We start from the raw sequence: 18400 nt of genomic DNA on the forward strand, positions 1-18400 counted from the left end.
ATATATTTGCAGTGTGTGTGTATATACATATATGTGTATACACATATACATACACATGCATATTTGTGTATATATATATACACACACACACACACATATATATACACACACACACACATACATATATATTTCCTCATGGACAAAACCCAAAGAAAGCTCAGCACATCAATATTAGTTACCAACATAAAAGAGTGAAGGAGTAAACAAAGCAAAAGATGGGCATAAATGAGTATAAAGAAAAGATCACTCTAGAGCATCTTTGAACCTTTTAAGGAAGAATGCATGTAGAAACTGGTGAAATCCAAGAAAGATTTGTAGGAGAGTTGACAGTATTGTGTTAATGTCAATTTCCTAGTTTTGACAATGCACTGTTGTTTAAGTTATTATTGATAGTGGAAGCGAAATAAAGGGTACACAGTAACTCTGTACTCTTATTTCAACTTCTTGTGATCCTTAAAACTACTGCAAAATAACAAGAATTGGGGTGGGTGGGGAATCCAGAAGAAAGTTGAAGAATTTGCTCCCAACATTCACAAGTGGTAGAAATGTCTGATAATCACTCTTACAATAGAAACTACAAGAGACTGGTTCAACTTTCAAAAATCAAGTAATGTATACACACAATGTAGATGAATCTCAAAATAACTATAGCAAGAAGCCAGACAGAAAAGAGTACACACTATATATAGGAATCTAAAACATGCAAACGAATCTACAGTGACAAAAACAGGTAAGAGGTACAGAGAGGAGGGGTTTAGGCTAGACAGTCCAGAAGGAGGGATCACAAAAGGGCCCAAGAAAACTTTTAGGGGTGATGCATACATTCATCACACTGTGGCAATGGTGTCACAAGTATGTAGATATACATTATATGTGTATATGTATATATATATATATATATATATATATATATATATATATAGTATCTCAAAACTTATCCAATGGTATGCTTTAAATATGTACAGCTTAATGTATGTCAAATATACAAACTATTCAGAACACCCATTAATGCGATTCACTGTTTCAACAGATTTTTAAAAACCCATATGATTATTTCAACAGATGCAGGAAAAGCATTTAATAAAATCCAATACCCATTCTTTTTTCTTAAAAGAAAAAAAACATTTATTATCTCATGGTTTCTCTGGGCCAGGAATCAAAGTATACCAATGGTAATACATAATGTTTATTTATTTAAATAATAAAGTTTTGTTGTTTTTTAAGGAAAAATTGGGTATTGGGAGTTTATCAAATACTGTTATTCTTGATGAGAATCCTCAGAAAAAACTAGGAATGGGAATTTCCTTAACCTGATGAAAGGCATCTAGGAAAAACCTACAGCTGCTATCACACTTATGTGTGAAAGACTGAATGTTCCTCCCCTAATATCAGAAACAAAGCAAAGATGCATATTTCACCACTCCAACATTGTACTGGAGGTCCTTGCCAGCTATATAAAGTAAGAAAAAGGTCTAAAAGGATACAAATTTTAAAGGAAGAAATAAAATGGTCTTTATTTACCAATGACATTATTGTCTACATAGGAAATCCCAAAAGATCTACATGAAGCTATTATAACCAGTAAATGAATTAAACAAAGCAGCAAGAAACAAGATCAATATACAAAAACCAAGTATATTTCTGTATATTAGAAACGTACAACTGGAAATTGAAATTTCTTTAAAGTACCAATTTACAATAAATAGTATTTAAAAACATGAAATTCTAAAGGTAAATCTAACAACATTGTGTAGCATTTGTAAGCTGAAAATCACAAAACTTGATGAGAAAAATCAAATACCTAAATAACTGAAAAGATATGTCATAATCATACTTTGGAACGCAACATGGTTAAGATGTCCATTCTAAACTGATCTCCAAATGCAATCCCAATTAACAAACTGATTGTAAAATTCATGTGAAAAAGCAAAGGACCTGAAATAGTTAAAAAAAAAAAAGTAAAGTTTGAACTCTCATTCTCCAATTCCAAGACTTACTATAAAGTTACAGTAATTGACACAGTGGAGGACTAGGGTAAGAATAGACATGCAGATCAATGGAACAGAACAAAGTCCCAAAACAGACTCAACATACATGGCTCAAATCTTCACCAGGTTTTTAAAAATTACTTTTCTTAATATGTATCTCTTAAAAAAAATTTTTTTTTACATTTATTGATTTTTGAGAGACACAGCGAGATAGAGTGTGAGCGGGGGAGGGGCAGAGAGAGAAGGAGACACAGAATCTGAAGCAGGCTCTGGGCTCTGAGCAAGTGTTCAGCACAGAGCCTGATGCAGGGCTCAAACCCACGAACCGCGAGATCATGACCTGAGCCGAAGTCGGATGCTCAACCTACTGAGCCACCCAATATACATCTCTTTTTAAAGTAAACATAAAAAACACAAGGCAATTTTTAATGTTTTCAAATGATGTTTGATCCAGTAATTCTATATATCCTACTGATGTACTCTCACAAGTGCAGCACACACACACGTAAAATCAAGTAAGTCATACCCACATGCACTAAAATGGAAAAATGTAAAAAACGTATTAAGCAAAACAAGTTGCAAACAATCTGTGTATATGTCTGTGTATGCATAATCACTTTTGAAAAAAATAAGGTAAATACTACTTTGAATGTCTATCCATGAACACCTATTATTTAAACATTTTTTTAAATTTATAAATCTTTATAAAACAAAAAAAAAATGCAAAACAGTTATTTTTGGAGATCCAAAAACAAATTTCTAATTGACATAAATTCCTAAAAACTTTTGAACTCTGTGAGGCACCAAAGTCTCTGAGACTTTTATGGGACTTTCTGTTCTCCAGGTTTTGAAAAACAGCATTTGCCTACTAAATTAAACACATAATAAACCCTCTATATTTTTGACCACATTCAAAATACCACGGCACAGTATGCTAAGTGAAATAAGCCAGTCACAGAAAGACAAATAGTGTGATTCCATTTATATGAAGAACCTAAAATAGTCAAATTCATAAAATAAAAGAGCACAATGTTGTCTACTAGGGCCTGGAGTGAAGGAAAAATAGTAATAATCAATAGGCATAAAGTTTTAGTCAAGCAAGATGGACAAGCTCTAGAGATCTCCTGTCCAGCATTGCACTTACAGTCAACAATATTTTGTACACTTAAATTTTTTTAATGTTTATTTATTTCTTAATATTTTTTATGTTTGTTTATTTTTTGAGAAAGAGAGACAGAGAGACAGACAGAGTGCAAGCAGGGGAGGGACAGAGAGAGGGAGACACAGAATCTGAAGCAGGCTCCAGGATCTAAGCTGGCAGCTGGCAGCACAGCCCCCAACATACGGCTTGAACTCACAAACCACGAAATCATGACCTAAGCCGAAGTTGGATGCTTGATTGACTAAGTCACCCAGGTGCCCCTGTATACTTAAAAATTTTAAGATGGTAGGGGTGCCTGGGTAGCTCAGTAGGTTAAGTCTCCAACTCTTGGTTTCAAAGCAGGTCATGATCTCACAGTTGGTGGGATCAAACCCCAAGTTGGGGTCTGTGCTGTTGGCACAGAGCCTGCTTAAGATTCTCTCCCCCACACCTCTCTCTCTCTCTCAAAATAAATAAATAACTTCAAGAGAAAAAAAGAAAAAATTTAAGAAGGTAGAGCTCATGGTAAGTGTTCTTTTCACAATTATTTTTGAAAAAATTAACCTTGGTACAATTCTATGAGATAAAATACAATATAATGCCATGGCACAAGTAACTAGCTTAAATTAAAATGAAATTTTGAAGCCTAGAGATATAAAAAAAATGTTAAGTTCCCATTTAAAGAATTTTGTTTCTACATATTTTAGTAATTGTGGACTGGACTAGCTCATGAACTCCATGACAGGATCTATTTTTAATATGTTATACACTGTGTATCCCTAGAATCTAGCAAGTAACTGACACAAATAAGTTCTCAATTTTTAAAAAAAATTTTTGTTTTTTAACATTTTATTTATTTTTGAGACAGGGAGAGACAGAGCATGAATGGGGGAGGGTCAGAGAGAGAGGGAGACACAGAATCTGAAACAGGCTCCAGGTTCTGAGCAGTAAACAGAGAGCCCAACGCAGGGCTCGAACTCACGAACAGTGAGATCGTGACCTGAGCCGAAGTCAGACGCTTAACCGACTGAGCCACCCAGGCGCCCCAGTTCTCAATTTTTTCAGATGAAGGAATAAGTGAAAGCATTAAAGTTGCATCAGGTCCTTTATGGTATGTATGTATTTCCACGTACCCAAGGATTTTGTTTTTGAACATACAGTACTATCTTGAGAAATTCACTTAAACTCTATTTGCCTTGAAGCTCATTTCTAAAACTAAGGAAAGGGGCACCTGGGTGGCTCAGTCAGTTAAGCGTCTGACTCTTGATTTTGGCTCAGGTGGTCATCTCACGGTTCATGAGATCAAGCCCTATTTCAGGCTCTGCGCTGACAGCCTGGAGCCTGCTTGGGATTCTCTCTCTCCCTCTCTCTGCCTCTCTCTCTCAAAATAATAAACATTTTTTAAAAAATGATAAAAATAAGGAAGGCACCTGGCTGGCTCAGTTGGTAGAGCATGCAAGTCCTGATCTTGGGGTCATGAGCTTGAGCCCCATATTGCAGGTTGAGTATACTTAAAAATTATAATAAAAGTAAAAATAAGAAAACTAGGTTCAGATGACCTATTATGGCACCTTTTAGATTTTACAATTCTATAGTTTTCTTACTCTTTGTTCTTACATCATGAGCTTCTGAATCAGGACAGACCTCTATTTGAATCCTGGCTTTGTCACTATACAACTAAGTAAGCTACTCAACTTCTGTGAGTCTCAGTTTCCTTATTTATAAAATGGGGATAAACAAGCACTTCTTCAGACTATTATGAGATATAATTTACATAAAGCACACAGCTGCAATTAAACAAATATTAGTTCTTAATCTCTTGAGAGTCTAGACAATAATAGTGTTATAGTAAGAGTGAAACTACCCATATTAAGTGATACATTAGAATTTTATAACTCATAATTATTTATATCAAAAATTTAGATGCACCCACTTCTGACAAAGCTGATTAAAAAGAACTTTAGGAGAAAGTGGTCCTTTTTCAGTCTCCTTCATGCTATGAAGAAACAGGAACAGGGCTGAGGTCAATGGTCCAGGGCTTGAAAGTTCCACCATTAATGGGTCCTTTAAAAACATGATCAACTCTTTGTCAGAAATATGCAATTTTAAACTTAAATATTATTAAAAACTAAGAGTTATACTTTGTTTAAATGATGACAACTAAATTGCCTCAAGTACATTAAGAAACTTTATTCCCACACATATGAATTTTTAAAAAATGGGATAATGGAATTAAGTGTCTTACCTTGAAAAACACAGGTATTCTCATATCCTCTGCTCTTTACTTAATGAAAGTATTAGTTTAAGAGTTAAATCACCAATATTTAGTTGCTTATAAATGTCCCTTAATGTGCTTTCCTAAAAGTGAAATTACTTATCTACTTGATATGTATTTATTTCCAATCATAAATTATATTTAATAAATTATATTTATCAAATATAATGATAAATTATATTTATTAGCAAACTCCATAGCTTTCTTTTCCCAAAATATTTTATGAATAAAATAAGGAATGGGAAATTATGTCACAAAATTAGTACACCATTCCCTCTCTTTTAAAATGGAGAGAAAAAGCTTGACAAAAGCAGCTAAAATTGTGTGAGGGAGAAACCCATTTTATTCTAAAAATTTTCCCCCACCAAGTTTTGCTTTCTAAAATGTTATCTTCACCAGTAATCCTCTCTCCTTACAAACAATGAATTAAAAGCAAATGCCAAATATCATCTTGGGACATTATAGAAAGGGATCTTCTAATACAACTACCAAATATGTTGCCTCATTCGTGTATTTATGAAATACATGTTACATATATATTTCATACCAACTACCCTTAAAAAAAATCTATCATCTGGGGCACCTGGGTGGCTCAGTGGGTTGAGCATCTGACTTCAGCTCAGGTCATGATCTCACGGTTCATAGGTTCAAGCCCTGCATCAGGCTCTGTGATGACAGCTTGGAGCCTAGATCCTGCTTCATATTCTGTGTCTCCCTCTCTCGCTGCCCCTCTCCCTCCCGCCTCTCAAAAATAAACATTAAAAAAAAAAAATTTTTCTTTAAATCTACCATCTGACTAAAACCACAGAAAGGACAGGCTATAATTTTTCCATAGTCTCTGAGTATCAAAAGTGCTCTCTGCCATGTTGAAGACATAAACAGGCATTTCTCCAAAGAAGACATCCAGATGGCCGACACATGAAAAGATGCTCAACATCACTCATCATCAGGGAAATGCAAATCAAAACTACAATGAGATATTACCTCACACATGTCAGAATGGCTAAAATCAAAAATAAAAGAAAAAACTGCTGGTGAGGATGTGGAGAAAAAGAAACCCTTGTGCACTGTTAGTGGAAATACAAACTAGTGCAGGTGCTCTGGAAGGCAGTATGGAGGTTCCTCAAGAAGTTAAAAATAGAACTACCATATGATCCAGTAATCACTCAACTGGGTATTTACCTAAAGAACACAAAAACACTGGGATGCCAGGGTGGCTCAGTCTGTTAAGTATCTGACTTCAGCTCAGGCCTTGATCTCACTGTTGATGGGTTTGAGCCCCACATCAGGCTCTGTGCTGACAGCTCGGAGCCTGAAGCCTGCTTTGGATTCTGTCCCTCCCTCTCTGCCCCTCTCCCTGCTCGTGCTCGCTCGCTCGCTCACTCTCTCTCTCTCTCTCAAAAATAAATAAAAACATTAAAAAAAAAAATTTAGGGGCTCATGGGTGGCTCAGTTGGTTGAGCGTCCGACTTCAGCTCACGTCATGATCTCATGGTCCGTGCGTTTGAGCCCCATGTTGGGCTCTGTGCTGACAGCTCAGAGCCTGGAGCCTGCTTCAGATTCTGTGTCCCCCTCTCTCTCCGCCTCACCCCTGCTTGTGCTCTGTCTCTGTCTTTCAAAAATGAACAAATATATAAAAAAAATTTTTAAAAAGAATATAAAAACACTAATTCAAAGGGATACACACACCCCTGTTTATTGAAGCTTTATTTACAATAGTCAAATTATAGAAGCAGCCTAAGTATCCATCAACTGATGAATGGATAAAGAATATGTAGTATACTTATACAATGGAATGTTATTCTGCCATAAAAAAGAATGAAATCCTACCATTTGCAAACAACATGGATGGACCTTGTGGGCATACTAATTGAAATAGGTCAGACAGAGAAAGACAAATACCATATGAACTTACTTACATGTAGAATTTAAAACAAAACACCCAAAAACAAATAAACAAACAAACAAACATGCTCATAGACACAAAGAAGAGATTGGTGGCTGCCAGAGCCAGGGAGTGAGGGGGTAGGTAAAATGGGTGAATGAGGTCAAAAGGTACAAACTTTCAGATATTAATAAACAAAAAAGAACACCTATGAAAAACCTACAGTTAACTTCATTCCTAATGTTATTGAAAGAATATTTTCCCCCTAATTTGGGGATTTTAGGCAAGGATGCCTGCTTTCATCATTTCTAGTCCACATGTTATTAGAGGTTCAAGCCAGCACAGTAAGGTAAGGAAAAGAAACAAAAGGCATACAGTTTACAAAGGGCAAAGTAAAACTGGTGATTCAAAGAGCAGTGATCTACGCTGACAGCTCTCCAGCTCAGGTCAACTGTATGTCCTATGTATCTAAGCTCTAAGATTGAAACTCTCCTCTTAGAATAATGCAAACCTAAAGTGATCAGTTATAGTATCTAACTTCCCTATAATAATCTTGAGACACAGTTCTACATGTAAAATACTTAACATTCAATCACTTTTAATAGGAAATCTTTTCAAGTGACTAAGTATCAACTTCCATTTAATGGTTTTCACTATCTCACTCAACTTTAGAAGAGTATAGGACGTACCATAAAGATTTTAAGGGGTTGAACAGGCAGTAAGTTTACAGGCTGGTCTTTCAACAAAGAAATACAATATCGTCTTTCAAATCTGCTTCCTTGGGGAAAAGAAAAATCTAAGATTACTACACTGAGCTAAGAATTTTTAAAACTCCCCTTTCTTAAGTGTTCTCAAAAGCCAGATCATGAGCTATATATACACTGTCTTCCTCCAATACACACACACACACACACACATACACACACACACACACACACACACACACACACACACACACACACACACAATTTCTAACTAAAAACATTATTACTAGTGTCAGCTCCCTCAAGCCAAAGACCACCAGGAACACACTGGTAGTTGAACAAGAGGGATTTATTACTTGTTGCATTTGGGGACAACATACACGATGGGAAACCATGGGGTGTCTCAATAAAAGGGTGTTGGAAAGAACTGATAGAGGATTTGAGTTTTGGATAAGTAATTTAGGGGAGAGTCTAAAGAAGCAGAAGTCTGCTCTCAGTTGAATGCTGTCAGAAAGTGGGGGTAATTCTATCACTGGGTATCTTGATAAATCTTATCTTTGAGTTAGGATAACCTAAATTCTAGTCTCTTTGGGAGACAAAATCAAGGATAAAGCTATAACTAGTAAAGAAGTAGCAGTCTCTCACTTTGGTCAAAGAAGATGTTTGGGATTTTTCTCAGTGGTAGACGAACTTTGCTTTTGTCTGTGTTTAGATAAAATTATGAAGTAGCCTTGCTTTGTCTTAGTTTGTCAGTCTCAGAGCAACCTAGCCTGAGGTTGGCATTCTGTGAGACTGTTTGAACAATATGGCCTAACTGTAGGTGCCACGCCAGCTTCTGAATGTTAAGCGCTGTTTTTTGTTTGTTTGTTTTTTCCTTTCTCACTAGCTTAAAAACCCATTTTCAGACTAGGCTCCTAAAAACCTTTAGATGTTCACCATTAAAACCAAATCTACCTTTAAAGAATTAAAATGCTATATTTAAGGAAATGTTACCAGTAATTACAAAACAGGAGTCCTAGATATTTTGCTCAACAAACCAACGCCTTTTGTTTTTTCCAGTATGTTTGTTTGAAAGCTGCCTTAATATTTTTGTATTGTTTGACCCACGATACGTTTGAACCCTAACAGATCTTGAAGGTATAACTTTAGAATTTTAAAATCTGATTATTTCACAAAATGCTTTTGAATGATTTTTTCAAAATATTTTTTCAAAACATCATTTCAGTTAACATTCGCAGAAATACTAAAGGTAGATTTTGACACCATCGGTGGCTCATCTAAAAAGAGCTATTATCCAGGTAGTCATACTTCTTACCAGGTGAGAGTCTGAGGAAGGAAAAATCTTGAGTTTTGTACCATTTTCTTTGCTCTCATTCATCAGTTCTGAAAGAATATAAGATTGTGCCAAGTTCTAAAAGAAAACAAAAGTAAAGTCTTCTGGTTCAGTTGTAATATGCCTCTGATTCTATGGAATAAATACTCTCTTAAGCTCTCAAACGTCATCTAACATAGCAAAAAAAATGTTTAAGTTTACAAAAAAAATGTTCACATTTAATAAATGCCAGTATTACTGACTAAATCACAGTAAAACACAGAGAAGGCCTTCCAGAAGCACTGTGTGAAAAGGGGGCATACATACGTTATGCAGCAATGGTTAACGATGGCCTAAAACAAAAAAGAAAACAGAAAAATCTCCAGGGGAACATTTAGCTGTCATTTGCTAGTTTACAGGTGTGCCAATAAATATAAATTAATCGTTTACATTTTACAAAGTTTCCTGATGGCTCTTACCTGCATGACTGCATTGAAAAAGCAAGTATTTCCTAAATTTGTAATTCCTTTCACAGGTGTTACACTGTTGCCTTTTCTTCCTTTCTTTTTTTCACCTGCTTCATATTTTTCTTCACAAAGTTTTAAGATTCTAGAGAATGCACCTAAGTTAGAAAAAACATAACTGACATAAGATATAAAATTCAATAACCATCATTTAAAATAATTTAAATATATTACTTAAAATTAAGTAATATTTCCCCTTGAATCACTGTCCCTGAAGTGATGTCAGGGACAAATAAATGTCTCCAGTTGGTATCCTCCTACTAAATAATTTTTCATTTTGACATACACATCTGTACCTCATACCATAATGAAGAATGAATTCCAGATGAATTAAAAATTAAAAAAGAATAAAGTAAAAAAAGTAAGGAGAGAGCATCCAGATCTTGGTTCCTAAATACCATTCCCCACAAAAAGAAATGAAGACTCCTTGGGGTGCCTGGGTGGCTCAGTCAGTAAAGTGTCTGACTTCGGCTCAGGTCATAATCTCAACAGCTTGTAGGTTTGAGCCCCACATCGGGCTCCGGGCTGACAGCTCAGAGACTGCAGCCTGCTTCAGATACTATGTCTCTCTCTGTTCTTCTCCCACTCATGCTCTGTCTCTATCTCTCTCTCTCAAAAATAAATAAACGTTGAAAAAAATAATAAAGAAATCAAGACTCCTGATTCTAAACAGTCTTTTTTTTTTTTTTTTTAAACGTTCATTTATTTTTGAGACAGAGAGAGACAGAGCATGAACGGGGAAGGGGCAGAGAGAGAGGGAGACACAGAATCGGAAGCAGGCTCCAGGCTCTGAGCCATCAGCCCAGAGCGCGACGCAGGGCTCGAACTCACAGACCGCAAGATCATGACCTGAGCTGAAGTCGGACGCTTAACCGACTGAGCCACCCAGGCGCCCCCAAGACTCCTGATTCTAAACCTGGGGCAGCAAAGTAACAAAATAAACCTATAACATTTTTATTGTGCCAGAAAATAAGGAAGTGTTCAAAAAAACTGATGAGTATGTCAAAATACACACCATTTTGAGTAAGTTCCCACTGGTCCAATCTGGGAAAATTTGAATATCAAAATAAAGAAGGGTACTAATAGTTTATTATTCACTGAGCAAAATGAGAATGGATCTGAATGGATAATAGGTTTTTTAAATGGGAGGAAAAGAGAAAACTTTTCCTTACAAGAGAATGCCAACTAATAAATAGAAGAAATGATGGAACTGGAAAATCACCAGATGGTGGCATTTTTTTATATTCTTGCAACTTTTCTGTAAGTTTGAAATTGTCAAAATAAAAAGTTTAAAAAATTAATAACTATATTATAAAAAAGTAAAACACCAGGGACCAGGGCCCTGTGGCCAGGCCAAATGCCATGAGCAGGGTTCCTGTGCCCCTGGCCTATGGGCCTCTTCCCTGCCCCCTCAGTTTGCCATTTTTGGAGTTTTTCATTATTATTAAACTGATGGGACTTTTGTGTTTTTATAGTGACTCTGTGGTGCAGCTCTTTAAGAAAGCTAGGACATGCCTTAGATGCAAAACAAAACAAAACAAAACAAACACCTATATGTTTGGCATATAAGTGCATGTTTTGGGCTCACTGATTTGTATAATTAATACAGATTTGAACATTATAATATCAATTCATCATGTTTAAAAACAATATGAAAATGAATAATTTCTAACATTTATTAACTGACATGATTGATCATACATTTTAACAGCACATTACTTTCTGAATCAAAATATAATTTGAAGTTTGATGGGAAATTGCCAAGTTCTCCAATCTTTTGGTTTTAACTGAAATATTATTTTAAATGCCTTTCAACTTTCAGATTTTGTAGTTCTTCGCAATTATACATTTTATTCATCTAATACTGATATAGTATCTTGCGTTGCTAATTAACTTTTAAATATTTGGCTATCTCCCCAGATGGGTGGGGATCAGAAAACGTCTCTACTCTTTCTTCCACAGGGCTGTGATGTTGGCGAGAACATCCATAATAAAAATTTAATGTAAATGAAAAATGTACCAGATTAAACAGGAGATCCAGTAGAATCTTGGCCCTCTAAGCTTCTGATGAATTTTTTTTAATTTCTTTATTGTTTATTATTTTTGAGAGAGAGACAGAGAGACACAGAGCAAGCAGAGAAGGGGCAGAGAGAGAGGGAGACACAGAATCGGAAGCAGGCTCCAGGCTCCTAGTTCTCAGCACAGAGCCCGACACGGGGCTCGAACTCACAGACCGCGAGATCATGACCTAAGCTGTAGTTGGGCGCCCAACCGACTGAGCCACCCTGGCACCCCAGCTTCTGATGAGTTCTTAAGAGTAAGTTAAGACATCCCCTCCCATCCTACCCTTCTATATGACAGCACTGAGGGAGATGAACAGATGCTGGAGGTAGCTCTGTGTTCAGGGACAGAAGCAGGCAGCAAACACCATAAAGAGAAACTTTAATCTTGGGTAAGGGCAGACTGATGTCATGCACACCCTGTTGGTTCAAATAAGGTTTGACTTGGCACCTGTGACTTTTGCCAAAAAAAGGCATCAATCGAGGGGGGTTATTAACACATTTTCTTTCTTTTTTTTTTTTAATATTTATTTTTTGAGAGAGAGACAGACAGACAGAACATGAATTGGGGAGGGGCAGAGAGAGGGAGACACAGATTCCAAAACAGGCTCCTGGCTCTGAGCTGTCAGTAGAGTCTGACACAGGGCTCAAACTCACGAACCGCAAGATCATGCCCTGAGCCAAAGTCAGATGCTCAACCAGCTGAGCTACCCAGGTGCCCCAACATATTTTCTTATAATGTTTTCAGATTAAATGCAGGGCTGCTATCTGCAAAGTACCCAGCAAGGTAAGCACTATGTAAGTGTGTGAAGACAGACCAGAGAATTGTTATTTGTGCCAAAATCCAGATCTTCGTAAGCTATTCTTCATGTCCGTTGTTTATACGTCCTCACTTTTAATCATTTCCTATAACTTCCTGGTTTTTCCCCCCTTCAAGTTTATCTCTTATTTCTAACTGGATTTTCTGAATTGCTAATATGAACTTGCCTTTTATGTTGACTGTGGTTCTCCTATCTTTTTGGCTTTTCTTAATTGTATTCTTTCAGCTAATTCTTTGCTTAAAATTTATTTATTTATTTTGAGAGAGAGAGAAAGCGAGAGTGGGGCAGGGGTACAGAGAGAGAGAGAGAGAGAGAGAGAGAGAGAGAGAGAGAGAGAGAGAGAGAGAATCCCAGGCAGGCTCCACACTGTCAGCACAGAGCCCAATGCAGGGCTTGAACCCACAAACCATGAGATCATGACCTGAGTCAAAGTCGGACACTTAACCAACTGAGTCACCCAGGCGCCACTGTGGCTTTTCTTTTTAACATGTGGTAACATCTTATCACAACCCTAGAGTTCTGGGTTAACACAGAAAAGAACTAGCAAGATAGATCTCTTCTCCTGTCTTCCATACATTAAAACATGTGATAAGAATTAAATCCCATACTAAAGCTTGGGGGCAAAGGCTGGTACAATCAATGGAGAAGTCACTGACATGCAGAGGCCAGCCAATGGAGAAAAGGAAAAGCAGGAAAAAAAGCAAAGACAATATTCCAACCTGCAAGCAAATGTGAAAGCAAATGAAAAAAGCCAGTCAGTGGTTAAGAAGCACTACACAAGGGGTGCCTGGGTGCCTCAGTCAGCTAAGCATCTGACTTAGGCTCAGGTCATGATCTCACGGTCCGTGGGTTTGAGCCCTGCACTGGGGTCTATGCTGACAGCTCAGAGCCTGGAGCCTGCTTCAGATTCTGTGTCTCCCTCTCTCTCTCTGTCCCTCCCCTGCTCACACGTGCTCTCTCAAAACTAAACATTAAAAAAAAAAAAAAAAAAAAAAGGAAGCACTAAGCAAACAAGAGGAGGCCCCATATGGATCCCGGCTGGGTTTGGGAATAAGAGCAGTCTACCTCTTAATTATACTGAGATCCCAAGCAGAGCCTAAAGCAGGTTTCAGCTCTCATTAACAGCAATTGCCACTAGATGGCTTCCTAGTGATTGTTAAGAGATTAAAGATGATAGAGTAATTAAATCCAAGCATTAGTCCATCTTTTTGGGCAAGGTTGTTACTCTGATTTTACATTTACAAAACTCAGTCTCCAACATGTTAAGTAATTTGCCCAAAGTCTTAAAGACAATCTTTTGACTATGAATCTATGGTCATTTTACCACCTAATTTCTCTTCAGTGATTCATGCACAATGAGAATTATAAAAGATTGGGAGGCAAGAGTCTTACATATTTAGGGGTATGTAACCCCGAAAAAATGACTCCTCAAAAGTACTTCTTATACTTAACATTGCCATAATGTTTTTTTGCTAATTAACATGAAAAAATGTTGGGGAAAGTAAACTATATAGATTATATTAACCATACAACATATACACATATACACATATATGTTTTTGTATTTTACAGTATTTATCATTCACTTGGAATAAATGTTTTATTTTTCCAGAAATAAATTTTATTCTTACAAGAACAAACAGCATTTTTTAAAACTGTAACATGAAAATCTCTGTACCACATTTACCCATCAGTTTTCAAAACATCTGGGATAGCATCCTAAAGTAAACAATGTTCATAAGACCATCTGGACAAAACTGCGGGCAAGAAAAAAAAGCATAAACATATGGAAAAACAGATTTTACCCTTCCCTTCAGCAGTAAGGGATGACAAATGTCGAACCTAGATATATCCACGCTTCACTGTGCGATGCTTTTCAGCACCACCTGGCTCTCCATGCACAGCCACCAAATATGGACAGCACTGCCAGAAACAATATATCCACAGGGCAATGGCAATAAAAATAGTTTATTTCATGGTTAAATAGCCACTTCACACAAGTGGCAAGGGTCTGTTTATTGACTTTTACATCCAAGTCTGTGAGAACATACTCAAAATTAATTATGCTATTAGGCTTAAATATTAAATAGATCAGATCATTTAACTAGAAAATAAAATGACATATTCTAACAACTATTTAAATGTGTTTTAAAGTACAAGTTTTTAATTTTACTAAGTAGTACATTTATAAAATTTAACAATTCAAATTCAATTGATTTATTAAATTTCCATTGTGTGTCAGGTACTATAGGAACCACTATCTGTAACTGTTTATATTTAATTGCTTACGATTTACAAGTAAAAAGACTGATACACAGTGAACAGCATAGGGATATTAAACCTTATATTCATTAACAACATCTTAACAAAACTTTTAGAAACTAAGTATAATATATTACTTCCAATACATTGCTTTTAATTAAAACACACATACCTGTTTGTATGTCAAGTTATTGAGAGATTGATTCAGATACCATTTTTTGAAACTAGAATCTTAAACTCTCAGCTGACAGTTTGTTAGCAAATGTACATGTATATTTAGTTTCTAAAAGTTTTGCTGAGATGTTATCATGAACATCTTTGATTTCGGCTCAGGTCATGATCTCACGGTTCGAGGTCAAGCACGGAGACTGCTTGGGATTCTCCCTCTCTCTCTGCCCCTCCCCCAATTGCACAATAAGTATCCTACCTTACTTATCTCCTTTATATTACCAGCACTGTCATCAGATACTGCATTTATGTAATAAAATATAGACCCCAGAATGCAAAGAACATTCAGGGAAGGCTTCAGGCATTCTAGATAAAATTTTTAAAGCTCTTCTATATCTCGGTAGTTTCCCTTTAAGTCTATAACCTGAGTACTCAAAGAGTTGCTGGTTAACTAACTGAATAGACCTGGTAGGTTCTATACATATCTCAGATCTTGCAAGATAGAAAACCAGCAAAGAAAGAAATATTTTTTCAACAACTTGGCTAAGGCTAAGAGTATCTAAAAAGTAATCCTAAATTCCTACCATAAAAGTGACTCCAATACAAAGATACTATGATTATCTTTTTTAAAACCAAACTTAAAAATATTAAATCAGACATGTATAAAAAAGTAATGTATAAGAAATTGTAGGTGAATATCTTTATAATCTTGGAGTTCAGAAAACTTTCAAAGCATGGCCCAAAAGGCTAAAAAAATCTTCACAGGAAAGACTGATGGAACTGGTAATGATGACATTAAAAACTTCACTACTGAAAAAAAGAAAAAAAGAAAAAAAGACACCTGAAAACTATAAACAAAGTTAAATACAGAAAGATGGGTATTCTTGTCAACTATACCCTTTGTATAATCTTTCTGTAGGGCAGTTTAGCAACAAAGACCAAAATTCAAGGTGTTTCTAAACTGGCCAGAAATTTCAACAAATTAACCTACAAAAATAAACAGGAAGTACACAGAGATGCAGCTTTCGTGGGAGAAAATTGAAAACAGTGAATAGTAAATTTGTTGCCAAGCAATATTAAACATCTACCTTTTCTCAAAGTTAAAAATATTTGTGAACTGCCTTGGTTAAACCAAAAGGGGAACACTGGCGATTCCCTAGTTTCCTGTGGGCACAGGGAAAGTAAACTTATTTTACAGTTTGCTTATTTAAAGACAGAGTTTGAGAGCATTATTTCCTCTGGTAATTGTCCCCACTGCAGAGATGAAGATGAAATTGAGGCACACGGTTAGTGAATGAAGATTCAAACCCAGGTAGTCTGGCTTCAGAATCCACAAACTTAACCATTACGACCTACCGTCTAGATAATAACAGATGATAAGGTTAATAAGTGTGATAATTTAAGACACTACTGAAATGCTAGTGGTGATATGAAAGAAAAAGCCACTACTCTTTTAGCAAAAGCTGGATGTAATCAATTGCTGGATGTCTTTGGTGTGAATGTATATCTTTATTAAAGTTTACAGCAGCTTTTCTCAAAGGGTTCCTCGAAAGAATTAAGCCCTAATACCCTAGGCACCCACTTCATGCAACTAACTTCTCCCTATGTATTTGCAAGGTTACAGTCAGCTAGTTAGTGCCATCTTTTGGGAGAACTGAGAAAACAGTCACTCAAACAATTTTCTGTGTTCTGTAGTTTGGATGGAGAACTGTGGATTCAAATCCCTATGGGCAGGGATGCCAAAGTGGCTCAGTCGGTTAAGCGTCCTACTCTTGATTTTGGCTCAGGTTATGATCTTACAGTTCGTAGGTTCAAGCCCCGCATCAGGCTCTGTGCAGACAGCTCAGAGCCTGGAGCCTGCTTCAGATTCTGCGTCTCCCTCTCTCTGCCCCTGCCCCACTCGCACTCTGTATCTCTCTCAAAAATAAATAAACATTTTTTAAAAAGTTAAAAAAAAAAATCCCTATGCCTAATGTTGTTTTTTAAACACCCAACATCCTTTTGTCCCTAACCCCTTTTACATGTGGAAATAACTATTTTTAGTACTTATTTTTGAAAATGCAAATAAATTAGGTGTATGACTGTCACTTTATAGCAAAACAAAATCTATTACTATTATATTCAAATTGTTAGGCACAATATTATTTATCCCCAGATACTTATTTCAGATCTCAAATATGCCATTTACTTTCTTATTTCAAAAAAAGATACAGCAAACTTATTCCTAGTAAAACCAAAAGAACCAACATAACTTGTGGCTTTTTATTCCAAAAGCCTAAGCTTAATTAATTTAATAGAATATATTTTGGGCTTTCTCTAGGCTCTCTAAAAATAGCATCTCAACAGTATTAAAAATTATGGGCCCAATTTATTAAGAATGTGGGATTGTCAATCATCCATCTAGTTCACAAAAAGCAAACCAATATTAAATACTATTTCACCAGGAATACATATATTCAATAAGTGTTTGAAGAATATTTACATTACATTTACAAGACTATCAAAGTGACAAATTTCATCAGCCTTCGGAGAACAGTGGCCCACTTTTTAGTAATACATATTTCTCAGTGGGTCTCACAATAAAGCTTTCTTGCTTTTTTTTCAGTCTTGTGTTATACATGACCTTTTTATTATATGGGGATTTTATTTGTTGTTTTTAGTTTTCTGGTATGTGTTTGAGGGGGAAGTGTGGACGGATTTTTTTTTTTTTTTTTTTTTAAGCAAATCCTAGCATCAGATGTGAAATCTACACAGCTGTAAGTATTCTTCTGGGAACCTGCACTGGGGTTTCCTCAGCTGCTTAATGCAATTACCTAAGCCAGTCATGTAGTATTAATGTAATTTGCCTATTTCTGCAGCTGCAAAGTTTAATCTTTAAAGAGTAAAAAGAAAAAACTTGCTGCCCCACTATTCCTCTGCCTTGGAAGCAAATAATAATTACTTCACCTGTCTGTTCTCAAAATTCCACTAACTCCTAGTTAACCATTAGCCTTAAAAACCTTTAGTTGGGACACCTGGGTGGCTTAGTTGGTTAAGCACCCAACTTCAGTTCAGGCCATGATCTCATGGTTCATGGGTTTGAGCCCCACATTGGGCTGAGCTGACAGTATGGAACCTGCTTGGGATTCTCTCTCTCTTTCCCTCTCTCTAACCCTCCCCCAGCCCCATTTGTGCTTTCTCTCTCAAAAATAAATACATAAACCTTAAAAAAGAAAAAAAATATTGGGACGCCTGGGTAGCTCAGTTGGTTAAGCATCCAG

At 36.2% G+C, this 18400-nt stretch overlaps 1 protein-coding gene across 9 annotated transcripts in view; it reads right to left on the reverse strand.

Annotated features, from left to right (window-relative positions):
• USP45 (ubiquitin specific peptidase 45) overlaps nt 1–18400 on the reverse strand; it is a 78017-nt gene that overhangs the window by 36018 nt on the left and 23599 nt on the right. For all 9 annotated transcript variants that reach the window (XM_045057881.1, XM_019831004.3, XM_045057878.1 and 6 more), the window contains 3 exons: nt 9785–9927; nt 9309–9404; nt 5063–5193 (listed from right to left, as the gene is read on the reverse strand). In XM_045057881.1, coding sequence (XP_044913816.1) covers nt 5063–5193; nt 9309–9404; nt 9785–9927 — 370 coding nt within the window. The remainder of the gene's footprint in view (nt 1–5062; nt 5194–9308; nt 9405–9784; nt 9928–18400) is intronic.

The sequence above is a fragment of the Felis catus genome, chromosome B2 (assembly GCF_018350175.1).
Source record: "Felis catus isolate Fca126 chromosome B2, F.catus_Fca126_mat1.0, whole genome shotgun sequence".
NCBI classification, from domain to species: Eukaryota; Metazoa; Chordata; class Mammalia; order Carnivora; family Felidae; genus Felis; species Felis catus.